General features: G+C 39.7%; 2 protein-coding genes across 2 annotated transcripts; both read left to right on the top strand.

The window, feature by feature from the left end:
* Positions 1–2,072: 2,072 nt before the first annotated feature.
* On the top strand, positions 2,073–4,966 carry LOC131456934 (homeobox protein HMX1-like). The gene is made up of 3 exons (XM_058625630.1): positions 2,073–2,584; positions 3,231–3,410; positions 4,139–4,966. Exons 1-3 carry the CDS (start codon positions 2,365–2,367, stop codon positions 4,576–4,578), a joined length of 840 nt encoding a protein of 279 aa, XP_058481613.1. The 5' UTR covers positions 2,073–2,364; the 3' UTR covers positions 4,579–4,966.
* Positions 4,967–6,012: 1,046 nt separating this feature from the next.
* LOC131456895 (homeobox protein HMX2-like) lies at positions 6,013–8,139 on the top strand. The gene is made up of 2 exons (XM_058625570.1): positions 6,013–6,410; positions 7,020–8,139. Exons 1-2 carry the CDS (start codon positions 6,197–6,199, stop codon positions 7,577–7,579), a joined length of 774 nt encoding a protein of 257 aa, XP_058481553.1. The 5' UTR covers positions 6,013–6,196; the 3' UTR covers positions 7,580–8,139.
* The last annotated feature ends 10,586 nt before the right edge of the window (positions 8,140–18,725 follow it).

The raw sequence follows: 18,725 nt of genomic DNA, 5'->3' as shown, positions 1-18,725 counted from the left end.
AGGTGCTTTTATTCTGTGAGTAAACATAGTCTACATTTTAAACTGTATATCACGTTTGTTTATAACATGGGGAAGTGTGCAAAAATGAGTGCACTCATTTGCCAGAATCCAGAGTAATAGGCTGAAACAGTGAATTACCAGCAAAGAGGCTTTTGCAAAGTCAACTTATTGGCACGGTGAAGAACAATAGTGAGCAATTCTTTGGAGAGCACAAAAACACCATTGTTCTCTGCTTCCCATCACTGTTGCACACAGCCTCTAACATCACACTTCTCACTATTTCATTGACTGTCGTGTTGGGAGCCTCTTCCTTTGCAGGAAAATAGAGGAAAGAGTTGAATTTGCTGCAGCCTGGAATGTCCTGTTTTGGGTTTTTTTAAGTTAATACCTATAGATGAAAGAAAGCTTTTAGTGGAGTTTAAATCCTATAAACACTCCAAATGCATTGTTTCCCTCCACTGCACACAGATTTGCTTCTGTATTAATTAACTCATTTTACAGTGGAACGTCAGTCCATCTAGGGACACATTAAGATTATTTGTACGTTTGTTTTGTGAAAGTGAGGCTTTGAGCTTCAAAGTGCACTGTTCACAAATATAAGTTTGATACCTATTACTTAAGTACTAGAAGAGTGTTTTAATATTCATATGTGGACGCAGGAAAGTTTTATGGTATATAAAAATAAAAATAAAACAACATTTTCTGAAAAAGTGGGAGGAGAAACTTTTTTCAGTGTTTTTCACTTGCCTGTGAAAAACACTGGAATGGCAGTGAAAATATTGTAATTTCATAGTATTTATTTTTAATGTGGCAAAAACAACACAACTTTGTTTTATTAATTTAACTTCTTATGAAACTTAGTAGTATTATTATTATGTCTGTATAGGGATATTTAAACAAGGTAACAAACGTAAATGTTTACCTTTTTACTGTTCACTTCTGTCAGGTGTAACCGACATTGTTCAGTTACAACTGACAGGCTTCATCATGCAGGTAACTGATATTTACATGTCAAATAATCAACGAAAATAAAGTCATCAAACCTTTTACAATGGCATTTATTTTAGTTAAATTATCAAACTACACTCAAAAACAAATCGACTCAACTTGACGATTCATATCGTTTTAACAGAGAAAACTGATTTGTTTAAACTAATAATTTCCTCTCATGTCAATCATCCACACACTCCCAGATTAAAGTTAGCTCATTTACGTCAAGGTTTCCATCAGTTTGAAATAGATTAGCCTCAGATGTTTTCCTCATCTGTAACTGCAGTTTTGCCAGTTGAATTAACATCATTCAATTCACTCTTTGCTTCCTTTGTTTGTAAACCTCTCTGTTCTGTCGTTTCAGGTTTACAGTATTAGTGAAGACTTTTAAATCTAAAACTTACATATACGAGTTATGAATGAACGTTGACCACAGCAAACTAAACGGCATCTCGGCCAATGGTGTGTATAGAAGAAAAAAAAACTTTTAACATAAAGAAAACTAGATATCTTTAGATATTCGATTTGCACATGTGTTCTATGTTTAAAAAAAAAATGACTTGTTTAATTAAAGTTCAATATCACCACACTTCAGCTTCCCTTTGAATATGAAAGTGAAAATTACTACTAGGCCACTTTTGTGATTTTATAATAATAAAACATACTACAATTAATCCAATTTATAGTGGTGCATTTGTAGTTTTGATAGTCAAGGTGGTGGCCAGGGCCCCCAAAATGAAAATCAGCTTAGGGCCCCATAAAAGCTTGGGCCAGCGCTGGTACAGACAACTGATAAGTCAATTTAAATATGAGAAATAATTTTTACATCATTTATAAGGGGTATTCTATTTTACAGTGGAAAACATATGCAGTCAGAATAAGCCATTTTTATTTTTTGTTTTTCAATGAAAAATGTAGGAATAGGTCAAACATCGAATGAGAAGAAATAGAAAGTGTGCATGGACAAATGTAACCAATAGGCGGTACTGTGCCGTTTTACATGAAGCTCTCTCTCCATCTCGCGCCCCGAGGAACAACAGTGTATCTTTGCTCTACATTGACCTAAATAACAGCGTCTGTGCGCTCTCACACTCGCACTCCGCGCTCTGAAGACAAACACGCTCCAGTTTGGTTCATGGAGTAATTCCTTCATTCCTTCCTTAATATATACTTTGGATGTCTTACATGTGAGGATTTATGGATCGTGTCGGAGCTGCAGGGGAGACAGTGCGGTCTGGGAATAGGACAAGTCAATCCCGGGAATGATTTTATAACATTTTATATCTGGAAGTGTTTTTTTTTTTTGTTGGTTGTCGTTGTTCTTTTTCAAGAGAGAGGGGAAAAAAGAAGCGTGGCGACAGAAAACAGATCAAAATGCTGGACGATAAAGAGCCGACGTCGAAGCTCGCAGCTCCGTCGAGAGGTTCGTCTTTTTACATTGAGAATTTGCTGAGAACTTCGGACGGAGGAGCTTCTGCTGTGGGGAAAGTTACCGTCCACAGGCCGGCGATGTGTCCCCGACAAGAAACTGGACACGTACATTTGCTGAACTGGAAGAAGACATCGCCGGACACAGTTCACGGCGCCACCAGAAGTGAGTCTCCAACTGTTCTGACTTGTGTGTTTGTTGTAAACAGATGATCATTCAAACATGGTGTGAAATAAACCAAGTGTTTTTTGGTTTGTTTGTTGTTGTTTTTTGGTCTGTGTAGGAGATAACCTCGTTGGTTGGATTGGACCAACGGGATTAACAGCCGTTTAACAGGGTCGTGACAAGTGAAAGCTGATCAGCCCGTTAGAAAATGATCACGCGTGATATAATTAATTACGTGACGTCACAGTCAGAATTACAACAGAGCAGCGATTTCGCCGCGTGCGTAAAAGTGACCACGTGGATCAGATTTAGCTGTTAGTATTTTTATTTATTTTTTATTTATTTATTTATTATATCCTCACATTGGCATTCGAGTGGGACACAAGTGGACTGCGTCTGCGTCCGTGCACTCAAACGCCCCAATTATGAGTCTGAGCGACAGTGTTTGGCATCAATACAAAACCCTCACTCTGTTTCAACCACAAAAGAAGAAGTTTGTTTGTTTAAAACATGGAAAAGAAAAGGAGAGTCCGTGAATGCATGTGCGTAATTCCCCGCGGGTTTAACAGCGCCTTTATATTTTGTGTACACGAGTCAAGACAGTTTGATTAAAAGTGAGGTTTTATTTATTTTGGTCCCTCTGCAGGTCCAAGGTCCATGATCAGCTGCTCAGATGAACAGAGGGACCGGGATTCCCCAGCTTTAACGGGGCGGGCGGAGGAGACTGACGAACCGGACGAGAAGCGGGAAGAGACAGTGACAGTGGAGGAGAGAGAGGAAGACGTGTCCTCCTCTCGCTTCTCTCGGGAGGACAGCTGTGAGCAAGGTCAGGTCAGAGTGAACAACCGGGTTAAATCCGAAAAATTGTGGTGTGGAAAGCGCAAGTGAGTGAGCGTCACGCATGCGCCATGGGCATGAAACCTTGTGTCAACAGCCTGATGACGAGTTTGAGACAAACTGCTTTATTCTTAAGGCAGCTGAATGTTTATATATATATATATATATATATATATATATGTATATATATATATATATATATGTATATATATATATGTATATATATATATATATATATATATATGTAGAAATTGCAGGGAACCCATTGGGGTTTCCGGTAATTTAAAGCTGCAGTGCGTAATTTTTGATTTTAGCAGACTAATACTATCAGATCTGACTGAGGGAGCTTGTGTGTATACAGTGACAGCACAGGGGAAAATAAGAGCAGCAACTGTTTGTGGCTCTGTTTTCTCAGTCATACTGCAGTCTTTAAATAAACTAATACTAATACTAGTCCTCGTCTCACCCTACCAGCTTAATGTTGCCGTTGCCACCATTTGTCTTGAGATTAGCTTCCTTCCAAATAGCTTCCTGAGTGCAGTGCACAAATGTCACTGGGCAACATCAGATCTAAAAACTGCTGAGAAACACAGAGAATCATGTGGCACTGATAGACTTAATCAGCACTGTGTGAACTCATTTTAATGTAACGGCTATTTCACTATGTTGAAAAGTTGCTCACTGTAGTTTTTAAATAACAGCTTCTCCTCTGCTCAGGTGACACCAAAGAAACTCGAAAGAAGAAAACCCGCACCGTGTTCAGCCGCAGTCAGGTCTTCCAGCTGGAGTCCACATTTGATCTGAAACGCTACCTGAGCAGCTCAGAGCGGGCCGCGCTCGCCACTGCGCTGCAGCTCACAGAGACACAGGTGAAGATATGGTTTCAGAACCGCAGGAACAAATGGAAGAGGCAGGTCGCTGAAGACATGGAGGCCGGCGGCAGTGGCGGAGCGGCCGTGCGGCCCTACACTGCACAGAGGGTCATCAGAGTTCCCGTGCTGTATCGCGAGAACATCCCAGCGCCTGTAACTTTCACAAGTCTGGCCCAAGTGTCGCCATTGCCGACCGGCTTCTCTAGTGCCATTAACTATCCACTGACTCCTCACTTCACTCAGCCAGTGTCGTTTATAACACGGCAGATGACCGGACTGGTGTGACTGTAAAAGTGCAGCCCAGCACATACCTGTGACTTTTTGGACAACAATAAATAATAAAGAAGCAGCAAATCTTTCTTTTTCGTAGCAGTTTACATTCTGAGAAGAAAGAGAAGCGGACAGTTCATCCTGTGCTTAACTGTTTCTGTGGGACTTTTTTCTACAAGGACGATCAAACTGGTGTGACTGTAAGCGTGTGAGAGGTGTTAAAGCGAACAAGCACATATACCTGTGACTCTTTTTACACCAATTAATCAAATAAAGATGCAGCAAAAAAGGTTTTCAGTTTTATTTGTTCACATTCTGCAGATGGAACAACACAAGATCACACAGGATTTAAATATGGTCCTATTTTGTGACTATTTACATAATTATATGGACAATTCAGATACTGAAACAATTAAGAATCGGGCATTTGAGCTTGTAGAATTTTAAAACTCAGCATTTGCATTTCAGCCTTTGTAAATGTGTGACTAAAAAAGCCAGATGAGAATGTGAGCTGTAAAAAAAAAAAAAAAAAAAAAAACATGGAGAGAGGGGTATAAGCATGGATTAGAGATTTGAAGGATTAAACTGTGAAACTCAAAGTTCAAATGCATTCACTTTACAAGTTTTAGCTTTGTGTTTAAGGCTGAAGTCAGAGCCACTGTGTGCCGGTTCAGTTTGTTTTGGGGGTTTCTAGGCAATATATTCCACTCAGTTTTACACACTTATTTCACAAGATCTAAACACATCAAGTATCTATATACTGCACTGTGTGATTGGACAATTAGTCACGTGAAAAAGAAACCTGTGACTTGTGTGATCCTTTTATGAAAAGGCATTTTGATGTGTGGGACTCTTGAAAGCTGTGAGCATAAATGGGGACAGTATGAGCAATACCCAAGTTTGTTTGTTTTTTATTTTTGATTTAAGATTACAACAGACTTTTGTACGCAGATATATTCAAATGTGAATAAAATCTATGCATTTAATGTGTTCTGTGGTTTTTGAGTTTATTACACACAGTGAGAATGTGCTTCTCCAGCAGTGAAATTACACAACAAATATTTAAGAAAGTAGGGAAAGTATGTATGAACCAGTACTATTTAAGTTAAGATACAAGAGTAATTGACTAATTGGTGCAGATGTGCACATGTATAATGTTTTGCATGTCAAAGAGACCATGAAAAAAAATATATAGAAGTTGGGGAACTCCTTCTTCATATCAGATATAAAGCAGTGAGACATTAAAAAGAGCTAAGAAAAAGAAACGAACAACAGATCAATCATTGAAATCAGTGATGTCAGCAAAGTTTTAAATCTCTGCTTAAACATGCAGTTGCCTTGAATTTCGTCAGTGGCTTGCATTCAGCTGGCGCGCGCGCACACATACTTACACACCGTCTGAGGACAGGAAAGTGTTTAATAACTCTACAATATGGCAGCCAGACGGGAAAACCAGCATCCCGCCCTCATCTGGCCCACAACCTCACCAATCAAAAGCTGCCAGACCGCAGTCTTCCGGCTCGTTGAAGAGCGTCGCGCCGGCTCCTCTGCGCTCTAGTCGCAGCCGTGGAGCGATGGTGGTCAGAGCGCACGGAGACGCCGGTGTTTCGGGAATCGCGGAGGGACAGATGAAATGTCCGGGAATATGAGCAAAGGGGACGCCTCGAGCCGGAGCTCTTCTTTGACCTTCACCATCGACAGCATTCTCAACCTGAAGCAGGAGGACGGAGGAGAGTCTGACCTCTCAACGTGGCAGAGGGACAGTGGATATAAGGATGAGTTCCAAGCGCAGTATGAGGAGGTGTGGGACGTCCGGAGGAGACACGACAGCAGCCCAGAGAGAACAGGTACATTCAATGTTGTCTCTCCAAAAAAGATTATAGATATGCTTAGAGGCAGAGTGATGCGTAAAGATGCTTAAAAGTAACGCGAAAACAAATATTTGTCTATTGTCTATATTGTCTGCTGTTGTTACTTTTTTGGTTTTGTTTTATTGTTTTTCTCCAGAATTGTGCACCAATTGTTACGCAGGGATATGTTATCCAAGATACGTTTAGAGGCAGAGTGATGCGTAAAGATGCTCAGATATGTAAAAGTAGTTAGTCTGAGGTTACCGAATACAATTATTTCCTCAAAAAAAACAAATCTGACGTTATGGAACCTGGGGTCGTTACTTTTTTAAACTACGTATCTCCAGAATTGTGCTGCTTTCTTAGATGCGTATTACGCACAAGATAACAGGGACGTTGTTATTCAAGTGGTAGATAGTTCTAAGGCAGAGCAATACGTAAAATGCTAACAAGAGTTAGACTGAGGGTAACGAGTAAAAATGTTTTCTGAGCATCAACTGATGATTAATGAATTTTAACTCAATCATGTGTTTTACGCACGAGGTTGGCAGGAGTGTGCCTGAATTTAAAGTTGCATCAACGCACGTTTTGTCGCTTCATCCACAGTTAAGTCCAGAGTCCAGTGTGCGGACAGCGAGGAAAACACACCGTCGCTGCAGAGCGCCGGCGCCTGTCCCGGTGCGCAAAGCCCGGAGGACACATCCGAGCAGCAGCAGCAGCAGCAGCAGCAGCAGCAGCAGCAGCAGAAAACCACTGCTGACACCAAAGCCACAGTGAAGAAGAAGACGCGCACCATCTTCTCCAAGAGACAGATCTTCCAGCTGGAGGCCACTTTTGACATGAAGCGGTACCTGAGCAGTTCGGAGAGAGCGTGTCTCGCCAGCTCTCTGCAGCTCACAGAGACGCAGGTGAAAATCTGGTTCCAGAACCGCCGCAACAAGCTGAAGAGGCAGCTGTCCACGGACATGGACGGGCCGCTGGCAGCGGATCACTTCTCCGAGGCGGCAAAAAACGTGCAATTACCGACTTTTTACAAAGACAGCAGCCTGCTGAGCGGATGTTTATTACCCATGTCTTTCCCCTTCATTTACCCGACGGCAAACGCTGCGCCTTACATCTACTTCTCCAACACTGGCAAATATTTTGGCCTGTTTGATGCGGACTGACCATTTCCTCTGCGCGGGATGTTAGGGTGCGTGGACGTATACTGTATATCTGGCTTTATATAAGCCACTCACTTATTTTGTATAATTTTATTTTATTGATTCTTTTTTTAAGTTTGTAAAATTCAACAAACTTCGATGTAAACCTATCCATGACATGCATGTGCCACTTTTTGTCCATCCCAAATGTTTGTTATTATCATTATTATTACGGTTTCAACGTACGTTTTCGTTTTTATTTTGCGCAGTAATGTCATCTGACCGAATGTACGTTAAGAATAATGCTGCATCAACTTCTGCTAAACCGCAAAAACACTTCCTTTCTAACTCCTATGTTGAAGTTTCTGTGGAGCGATACAACACTTGTATTCATGTGGCCTTATTATTTTTGTTTATAGGATTATAGTATTTGTTTATAGTATTATAGTATTTGTTTATAGTATTATGTTTGTTTGACTTGATCTTTCATATGACACTGTTCAACTGTGAGTACAGTTATTATATCATGACAATGATGGGTTTTTCCAATAAAAAGAAAGTGAAATGGCCGAAGTGTGTGTTGAAAGAACTACAACTTCATTAAAGCATTTGAAATATTTGTACACCCTTATGACGCATTTGGTCGGTAATTTAGAAGGCGTAGAAAATCTGTTATTAGGGAAAAAGATCAGCGAACTCAAAGTTCAGTAAATGTTTCTGTAAATTCATACAGGTCAGAAAATGGTTGAAAATTAGTTTCTTGTCACACTTCCTGCAACGAATCATCTTCTACAATCAAGTTACCTATTTGTTACTGGTCACGTTCCTGCATTCATTTATTTTTCAGTGCAAATGCAACACTTTTCCTCAGCCTTCATAACAACAGCACATTTCTGTGACACAGTCTGGTTTTTGTCTTGACCCACAAAAAGCAAGTAATGGTGGTTTTTGGTGCCTGCAGCAGTCAGACTCTTCACCAAATACTCTGAAAGGTAATCTCTTCATTTTAAAACATATGATAAATATCATAGAACTTTGAGAGCCATTTTATCAGCCTGACAAATGTATTCCTCTTCTGAAAGTAAACTCACTGTAATGTTCGTTTTTTTTTTGTTACCCTTAATTGTAAAAATATAGAACAAACACAGGCGATTATTAATTTTATCATATTTTCTGCCACAGGAAAAAAATATATATTTATATTGAGAAGTGAAGGGTACAAGGTAAAGAGGAATGAAATGTGTTTCAGTAGGTTGTTAAATTTAACTTTAGGTTGAAAAAAATGGATTTAATTTGTTTATTTATATTTATCATCTATTTCTGTAAATAGAAAAAGTAAACTAAAGTTAAAAAACTAGTTTGTTTGGTTAAATGATGTGCGGGCAAGGGTTTTCTATGCTACTTTTCTTAAATGCACTGTAAATTCAGCAATATTATAGTGTTAAAGTCAACACTTTAACACTAAAATGGCTATATTCAACACAATTACAGAGTGTTGGATTATGATAAGGTTAATTTATGTAAACAATGCTACGTTAACACTAAAAGTAACAGTAGCCAAAGTGTATTTGTTCCTGATAGAGTTAAATTCAACATTTGAACATTTAAAGAATTAGATTTAACACAATGTCAATGGATCCTAAATTGAACTCCTTCAGTGTTACTTCAGCACTCTCATTTACAGTAATCAGAGTTTGTTTGGTCCAAATAATGTGTAATTTAAAATTGTAATACAAAAAGACTTAAATGTAACACTATCCCTTATGATAGCCATTTAACCTAATCGGTTAAATGGTGTTCAATTGACTCTTTTATTTACTTCTTTACTTAAAAGGTCTGGTAAAAGCAGTCAGAGGTTCCACACTATCTGTTTTTCTTCGCTATTAGACAAATGAATGTCGCTGAGTAATACATCTCTGCAGAAAGAGCCAGAGAAATAAGACAAATGTGTATTTAGGTGGACTTGCATCAGTGCTTCTAGAGAGATTTTTTCCTAAAGGGCCCGACAAGCTGCACTTACACACCGTTTCCGGGTCACTTCCCCCTTCAGTGCTGGAGCCTCTCATTTCTCCCTCCCTGTCACAGCCGTTCAAGGCCCCGTCGCTGTTAACCAGTTCACTCAACCACTTTGTCTGCCTGCAAATCTGTTGTTTTCTCTGCTGAATTCCTGCCGATATACCTTTGCTGTGCATGACCAGTTGTACTGTATCTCATTGTTTCTTACAATGGACTTACAAGGGATGCTGTTTTTGGACAAAGGAAATGGTTTTGCTCCACGTGGTCATTTAAGGAATACTTAATTTTAAATCTTAAAATTAGGATACAATTTTAAAACCAAAACAAATGTCCTTAATTTAGGAACTGCTACCAAAAAAGGCAACACGTAAGCAACAAGTTGTTTTGCTTGTAACAAATTGTAAAGTTAACTAAAATATACAATTATCTTATATTATTTTTCGAAAGCATGTATATGTAAAAGGAGAACTATATAGGAAAGGTGAACTTTACTAATCATTATTATTTTACAGGCTTTACCTGTGACAATTAAGGTTTTATTGTGAAATTATTAAAAGGTGTGGCTATTTAACTGTATTAATCACACTTTTAAAAAACACTTTAGAGATGTGTGCTGTTATATAGTATACAATAAAATGCTGCTAAATCACACTCCCAACTGTGAAATTACAGCTTCATTACTTTAAACTTTTCAAGTTTGTCTAGTAAAACCTTTGCATGGTTGTCTGAATGACTGAGGATATTCATTGACAAGACTATACAGCCAATATACATTTACATGGAGTAATAATATCTTTGTGTGTAATGCAGCGAAAACCTATAAGTCTAAATCGTGTTACCATAAAGTAACACTGTCCCTCTGCGGCCATAGCTTTATACATATATTTAAATAAAATATTGTCACACAGGGTGAGCTTGAAAACCTGCAATCATCTGGTAAACATTTAGCTTTATGTAAAGGTGGAATGTGTTTTTTATTATTTAGATGAAAATCTCAATTATATTTATATTATATCAATATCTCAAATACATGGTATATACTGAATTATGGATTATTATATAAATCACTCACATAATAGTGTGTTTGGAAATATATGATAATATAGTTTAAGTTTGAGCTTGTGTGTCGGCAGCAAGGACACATTTTGATTCAAACCGATCATTGTGAGGACATTTTAGCTGGTCTTCACAATTTTAAATGGCTCGTTGAAAGTTAAGACGTGGTTTTAGGTTTAGAACTGGGTTTAGGTTAGGTTAAGGTTAGGGGTAAGAGGCTTGTGTGTTTCCAGCTATGAATACGGCTCCAACATCTGAACATTAATCACGATGGGTCCTCACTTAAATGCACAGTATGCATTCTCTGCCACTAGAGGTCTCAATCTCAAACAAAACAATAACAAAACACATTGTTTAATGATAGCGAGAAGCAGCGTGGGATCATGGGAATTGTCTTTTTGTCTGGTTTGCTTCCACGTTACAGGGAGAGTGAACATGCAGCAGACGCCAATTAGAGACAAATACACTTAGTAGAAAAACCAAAAGCCAACACATTAGCTAACAAGTAGCACTGATTACTGTCTTACTCACTCTGATGTTTCATACAGGGTTTGTCCCAGAAATTACAGCGGTGACAGTAAAGCAGCAGGCGCCATTTAAAACAAACATGTTTCTATGGAATTAAATAGTGTTTGCAACATTTTGGTTTCACAAAACTCAAAGTATGTTAGTCTTGCCGTGATTTTTTTATTATATTTTAATGCAGAAATGCTGCTTACATTAATGCTAATAATAAACAACGGTTAGGTCAGGGGTCTAAAAATTTTAAAAATTGTTCACGTTTACGTGCTGATTGCAAGTCAACTCACAAGTGGAGCATGCAGGACTGTGTGCCTGCTGCTCGTGTCTTGGAGTGACTCCGAGATGGGTGGTGGCGATGGAGGAGGGGGTGGGGGTCAGGGTCGGGTGAGGTTTACAGTCGCCAGACTTCCTGACTCTCTCGCTGTCGGACACTTGTGAACGCAGCGTTGGCTCTTTGTGTCTGTAGCACTCTGCTCTGCAACCACAAGGTTCAAATGACCCCAGCGGCTGCTCGCATTCTGCTGCGAGCCGGCCTCGTCTGTCAGAGGCAAAGAGAAATCCATTAAAATCTCAACCTGATCAAAAAGACGCCCAAAGCCGAGGCACCATATGCACTCATTTAGGGCTATCGATGACTGGTGAGCACTGTGGGTACTTTAATACATGTGATACATTGACTTACTGCCAACAGTGGCTGGAAAGATGTTTTTTTTTTCTTAGCAAAAGGAATAGCACTGCGCGTTTGGCTGCACTATTCTGGTCTGATGTTCACCTCAAGGCTGTCCACAGCTGTCAGCACGTTTCTCCAGTGTGACCATCACTAACCCGCAGAGCACATGGTTTCCATTCAGCGCTAAACGTATGAATGCTCAGAGCTATTGTTTGAAATCATTGATCCCCATTTGCAAGTGATAATGTGGTCCCACTGAAAGATTGTGGTGGGGGTTTCTCTCGTGCCACTATAGCATGCAAATGTGGAGACATGGCCCGACCACCATGTACGCATGTCTACCATCGGAGGTCGCGTTAAAAGAGCTTGTGACGTATGGATCAGTCGTTTTAAATCACATCGACAAACAGAGAGAGAGAGAATGGAGAGCCATGTTTGGACAAACGTCTCTGCACGCTGTTCTTGTGTGTGTGTGTGTGTGTGCTGGCTAATGCCTTTTCATGTCGTACTACTCTTTAAGAGGCTGACATGTTGTCAGAGCCAATTTCATCTCCTGAACACAGATTGTCAGATTTGATTGCTATTTTCATATCAATCATTCACCACTGGCCTTGTTTGTAACTGGAGCTGAATGTATGAATAGTTGTTTAATAACCCTGATAATGACCTATTAATCTACATTCACACGACTGAGGACTGTTTCGCCGCAAGCTTTATTTGTGCAGTCTCAGACAGGATTTATAATTACCATCAATTACTGTAAATGCTGCCACGGGATGGGCTGGATGTGACGCAGCAGTTACCGCTAACTGTGAAGACACCAAGTGTGATTTAGAGGTCGACCAATAAGGGTTTTTCTATGGCCGATGCCAATCTTTAGGAATAAGTGACCAATTGACGGTACATGATGCTGATAATTACAATGATACACAAAATTGCTGAATGTTTGGATATAAAGTTTTACGGGCTTAGGAGAATTTGTCTGTTTAATTGTGGGAGCAAAAATGTGTAATCGTTGACAATTAACTAAAAATGCCGGACCAATTAACTCGTCTACCTCTAGTGAGAATAGTAGAGATTAGTGATAAAATGGACTCTGTGGCTGCAGCTCCTCTCCAAACCGTATAAAAATGGACGTAGTCTTCAAGCTACAGAACAAACTTGCATTTTTGATCAGCACTACGTCAGTTTCTGCAACCAGAAATTCATAGGCATCACCTGCAACCAGGCTCCTCTTGGACAATTTCAGCTGTCAATGACACTGTGTCCACTCATGGGTCATGATTTATCATCCATTTTCCTATAAATGGCTCATTTTCTTCTTACAACCAGTGGAGTCGCCCCCTAGTTCCATCCGACTTCACTTTTCAAATCTGAAGACTGAATCCATTTTTATATGGACTCTATGACAGAGAATTGATGGATGGAGGAGATCTGAGAGATTAATTGCTGTTTACTATGACTGCTTTCTATAAAATCTAAATTAAAACACAATTAACCTTTAAAGTTGGCCCTGCAATGAACTGGCAAACTGTCCAGGGTGTACCCCGCCTATCGCCCTATGTCAGCTGAGATTGGCACAGCAAACCCCCCTGCGACCCTCTGGTGGAGGATAAAGCGGTAGATAATGTATGGATGGATAACTTTTAAAGTTAACACATTAAAAATAAACACCTATGTTGTATACACTCACCAACCAATTTATTAGGTACACTGACTGGTATCGCATATGTCCAATCAATCAGTCAGTCAGTCAGTCAGTCAGTCAATACATATGGCAACAAATCAGTGCATTTAGGCATGTAGACATGGTCATGATGACCTGTCTAAGTGACCTTGGACGTAGTGTCCAGAAGGGTTGGTCTGAGTATTTGAGAAACTTTTCATCTACTTGGATTTTCATGTACAGCCAGGTTTACAGGGAAAAGCAGAAAATAGCCAGTGAGTAGCAGTTGTCCGGTCGAAGAATGCCTTTTTAATGATAGAGGTCAGGCAACAGTAACTCTAATAACATCTCCTCCAAACCAAGGTATGCAGAAGAACATCTCTGACTGCACAACACGTCAAACCTTGAAGCAGATGGTACAACAACTACAACAGCAGAGGACCACACCAAGAGGTACCCTATAAATTGGACACTCCCTTCCATAAGTGTTAGTCGTGTTGTTGTCTGCAAGGAGCCGACAGGAAATGTAATAAGCAACACTTTTCATCGCTGTTCAGTGACTTTCCAAAAAGTTTCATTTAGTCTCAGGTAATTGATTTGAAAATGTTTTGTAGTAATCTATTAAGATTCAGATTCAGAAAGTGCACCAAAAAAGTTTAATGCAGTTTGAGAATAAATAACTTGGGAAAAAATGGTTTTAACTAAAGAGTTTTTGAGGGTTTTTAAAGACAATAGCGACAGATAATAAAGTACAATCATATATAGTTCCAAATATATCAATGAAAACTGTGGTGAAGACTCAGTGACGCTGCACTTTACAACATAAACAACACCCCATTCATTATGACATGTAACTTGATAGGGACTGGAGGGATCTAGATCCTCCCTCCAGGCTTTCAGAGGGTTATTGATCCATTAATTTTGTCGACTTTAGTGGTCTGCAGTGACAGAGTGCCTCTGCAAATTGAATGGGGGCTGAGGGATTACAATGACCGTATCTGATGAAAAGGTCCTGCTCGAGTGGCAACGACATAAATAAAGCCAAAAGGTCATCCATCCAACTCTTACAGGAGCCCAGCGACTGTGTGTGTGGAGGAATATCTGATCTCGTGCCTCAAGGCCCCCTAGTGGCAAACTGTCATGTCACTGCTGTGAAGAGCAATCGAATGTCAGCATATGCGTGCCACGCTTTGGAAATGCAGGAGTCACAGCGAAGACTAAGCTGTGTGGACCACAAAAGGCACCGAGAGGATAATGCCTTCGCATTTAACAGAAACATCCATTATTAATATAAAACTGTTACAACCTGCATACATCTTGTTTACCAAAGTTAAACCCTTTCATGGCAAACTTGGCTGAAGCTACTATTTATGTCACAGAGGTTGTGTCCTCTTTACTTTGAGAAAAACAGAAATGTTTTTCAACTTCTCATATGAAGATATAGAGATTATGTAAATGCTTAATGTGCAACGTTTCTGAATTTAAATATCTATAGTTAATGCAGAAATACCGAAAAAATAACCAAATATTGTTCAATAGTGAACGTACATTAGCAAATATGTTCTTACTCTTTAAATCCATTTAAATTAATATTTACATTTTGTATAAATAAATCACTTTTTCAGGAGATGTGTCAAGAAACTTAATGCATTTTTTTCACTGAAAAGTAATAGTGCAAATGTGAATGGAAATGGGATGCTCAGCAAACGTCTGAAAGATAAGCAGCTCACTGATATATGAATGGGTTAGTGAAATATATTGACAAACAACAAATAAACAAAATGTAATGTTGTTGTTTTTTAAACAGCATTAGTTTTGTTTACTGTTTTTTAAGTGCCACTTACTCCTTTGACATAATCGTTTCAGTGATCGTCACTTATTTCACCTCAGTCCCATCACTTTGATAAGAAGTAATTTAAATATTTGATATTAACACATATTTTTAAATTTCAAGGCCGTTTCATTTATACAGCAGCCTCCAAACACAAAGGCGGAGTCAAGGTGATCTACTGGAAGAACACATTTGAAAATAAAACAATTGTAAGAAATAATTACAAAATTCAAAATTGCAACTCAACAATAAAATAAAAAGAAAGGCAGTATATTTAAAGAAATAAAAAGGTAGTCGAAAGAATTGAGATTAAAAAAGGACCTCAAATTGTTAAAAGCCCTTTCAATAGAACAGACGAGTGACGCATTTCTAAGACAAATTTGGTGAAAAATTGTGGCGCACCTCGAGTCAATCACAACACAACACAACCTTGTTTTTAAACAATATTTGTAATAATTTCAAGTCACATACAGTATATGTCCTTAAATTATTGTTTGAATCACTGTCTCATTTTCTCATTGAGTAATTTCTTTATTTTTGTGAGATACATTGATGAAGAAGAACTTCACCAGTACAATCCCTTTTTAATTCTATGGGTAAAAGACATTGATCTCATTTTCTAAAACCACACAGTGATGATGAAGCCTTATTAGTCATCATCAGACCATCATGACAGATGGCGGAGAATATTAAAAAAGGGTAATCACAAGGGAGACGTGATCATATTGTGCGTCTATGTTTGCTGTGATATCCCTTTATTTATGACAACAGGCCATTTCATTGTGGCCTCCAAGATGAAAAGGCCTGACCTCTGAGGGCAACAGTCCATCTGTGAGGTTATTACGAGCTGTGGTGAGAGTGGACGTGCCACTCAGTGTGACAGAGGTTATGGAAATCCTACACATGAACTCTCTGATGTCCACGTGACAGAATCTGCCTTGTGTACGAAGTGGTCCCCCATCCCCATCTTTAAGATCAGTGTACAGGCTCTGATAAAAAAGACGCACTCAAATCAATAGTACAAGTTGGAGGAAACAGATACTTGAGACTAATGGACATTGGGAAGGGGCTGAAATTCATATTGATACAGACATCACAGGCCAGTGGGCTCCGCGAGGGCGAGAGGAGGTCACAGGTTGCTTTGACAGCCTCCCCGCTCTTAATGGAAGCCTATCGACTGAAGTGGAGGGAAGCTTCTGTGACTAACATGCAAAAAAAGAGGCAGAGAGTCTGCGTATGCTCACACCAGCATAAATGTGTCTGCATGTGTGTGTGAATGTAGACGTATCGTTTTCATAGTCTTGAGGGATTTGTGTTCTAGTCAATAACAAGTTATTAGTTGCTCAATAATGGCTTTTTTTCACGGCTCTGGGCCAGGATGATACATGCTCAAAGACTGTAGTGCATAACGTTGGAGTTAACAGGACTCATAACAGTTGGAGTATGACTGAAAACACATTTTCAGCAGTGAATTCTGATGACTGTATCCACACTAATGGCACTTTTCTCGACTTGGCACTGCACAATTTTTTTTTTTTGCTTTTCCATTAGTGATAGTACCTTGTTACTTTTTTTTAGTACCCGTCTGGTGAGGTGATACTATACTATATGTGCCGGTCACTGATTGGTCAAAGTGTCGTCATTGGAACGTCTGACACAGGATTCAATGCTAACTGTAGATCAGTTAAAAAGACTTAAAAAATCATGAAGACACGCGCTAATCTCCAACATTTAGCAAGGACATGTGTAAAATCTCAACATTTAACAGAGGAGCCTGGTGTATTTAGTGACTGCACTGCTGAAAGTGGCGATCACAAGCAGCGAGCTGCATCACAACCGCCGTGTTTCATTTCAGATGCAGGAAGTACTGAACGATTCTGTGAACAAATCTTTTTATTTAACTTATTCTAATGATTCAGTTACACTGAAAACAACTGCTTTATAAGTCACTCGTCAGTAGTTTGTGTTTGTCGCATATATAAAAGAAACTCACGGCACTTTCATGCAGCCCAAACTGATGATGAGCCCAAACTCAGGAGGTACTATAGTAATGGAAAACCATACCAAAGTATGTAGAGTTGAGCCGTGCTGTGCCAAGCTGAGGCGAGCCGTGCTGGAACTGTGCAGTGGAAAAGCACCGTAACACTCCCTCAGTCAGGTCTAATATTACTGCTCAATAGAGACTATTTTTAGATCAAGGACACGACACACAAATAGTTTTACATTGTTTCTGTTCACAAGGAACAAACTGAGGCAGAATAACAACTACAAAAAACTAAAAGTTACACATTGAAGCTTTATGCTGCAAATTTCATGGCGTTGTTATAATTGAACTCCGATGACGGATGAAATGAGATATTACACAAATATTTATTTTCCTGGGAAAGAGGTATTATTCCAATTTAGAGATCTATTCTCAGTTTGCTTTTCTCATAATTTAAAATTGAAAAAAAAATGTGCCTCTGGTGTCCAACATGTAGATTGAAAACTCGGGATTATTTCTTGCACTTTTTCCTCATAATCCTACTGAGCACACACTGCAATCTGCGTGGTGCATGCTGCGTGGTGCATGCTGCGTGGTGCATGCTGTGCACACACACGCTGACACATCATAAACATAACTAACATATTGTCTCCTTTTGTGGCTTGATGTCTTTTTTCCCCCCCACCCCCTTGTTTGCACACTTCCTACTTACATACAAACCACTGACAGCTTATTGGCGGCTAGTATATTTGCTGCTCTTTGGTGACAGAACACAAACTGACCCACATCGTTCACCACAAAAACCCTAATTCTCTGCGCTGCAGCCATTTTACTTCCTTCCGAGTTGGCAGCGTGCACGCCCAGCTTTGCTCTAACCTGAGGGCTGAGGAGCTGCGCATCGCTCAGCTCATCCTCTGTGACGGCCCGAGATCTAAAGTGCAGCAACTCAGTCATGGGAATTTATCATCTGTAAACACACATATCACTAAGCATCCGCTGAATGCAAGTCCAGCAGCAGTCGATGCAGCTCAAAGGGACAACTGCCCCCCCAAATAGGCAGCATTGGATTGTGAGCTAATAGCCTGAGTGGCTGTCTGCCAGGTAGATGCACCTGCAGCTCTGCAACAGACTGTGTCATCACTGCAGTTAAACCCTTACATGGCTGCTGTGAGCGAGAGAACCATTAAACAACAGCTGCCGAGAGACAGCGTTTATTCTCAGCAGCACAAAAGCAGACTGTGTGAGTCAACAGCTTAACCTGTTCCTAGAACATCAGACTGGCTGCATTAGACGGATATTGGGAGAAATTTGTGGTTGTGAAATCAGCACTGGACACTACAAAGTGATATAGAGTCATCAGCTCTCAGAGAGGGAGAGGGAGAGAGGGAGAGAGAGAGAGAGAGAGAGAGAGAGAGAGAGAGAGAG

The sequence above is a fragment of the Solea solea genome, chromosome 3 (assembly GCF_958295425.1).
Source record: "Solea solea chromosome 3, fSolSol10.1, whole genome shotgun sequence".
Lineage (NCBI taxonomy): Eukaryota > Metazoa > Chordata > Actinopteri > Pleuronectiformes > Soleidae > Solea > Solea solea.
Note: the sequence above shows the minus strand (reverse complement) of the source record. Positions and strands in the feature narration are given on the sequence as shown.

Bases quoted from the DNA above. Each gene is read 5' to 3' on its own strand.
- LOC131456934 (XM_058625630.1), top strand. From the start codon at position 2,365: ATGCTGGACGATAAAGAGCCGACGTCGAAGCTCGCAGCTCCGTCGAGA. The intron at 2,585-3,230 runs GTGAGTCTCCAA...GTCCCTCTGCAG, and splicing joins AGTTCACGGCGCCACCAGAA to GTCCAAGGTCCATGATCAGC. The intron at 3,411-4,138 runs GTCAGGTCAGAG...TCCTCTGCTCAG, and splicing joins GGAGGACAGCTGTGAGCAAG to GTGACACCAAAGAAACTCGA.
- LOC131456895 (XM_058625570.1), top strand. From the start codon at position 6,197: ATGTCCGGGAATATGAGCAAAGGGGACGCCTCGAGCCGGAGCTCTTCT. The intron at 6,411-7,019 runs GTACATTCAATG...CTTCATCCACAG, and splicing joins CAGCAGCCCAGAGAGAACAG to TTAAGTCCAGAGTCCAGTGT.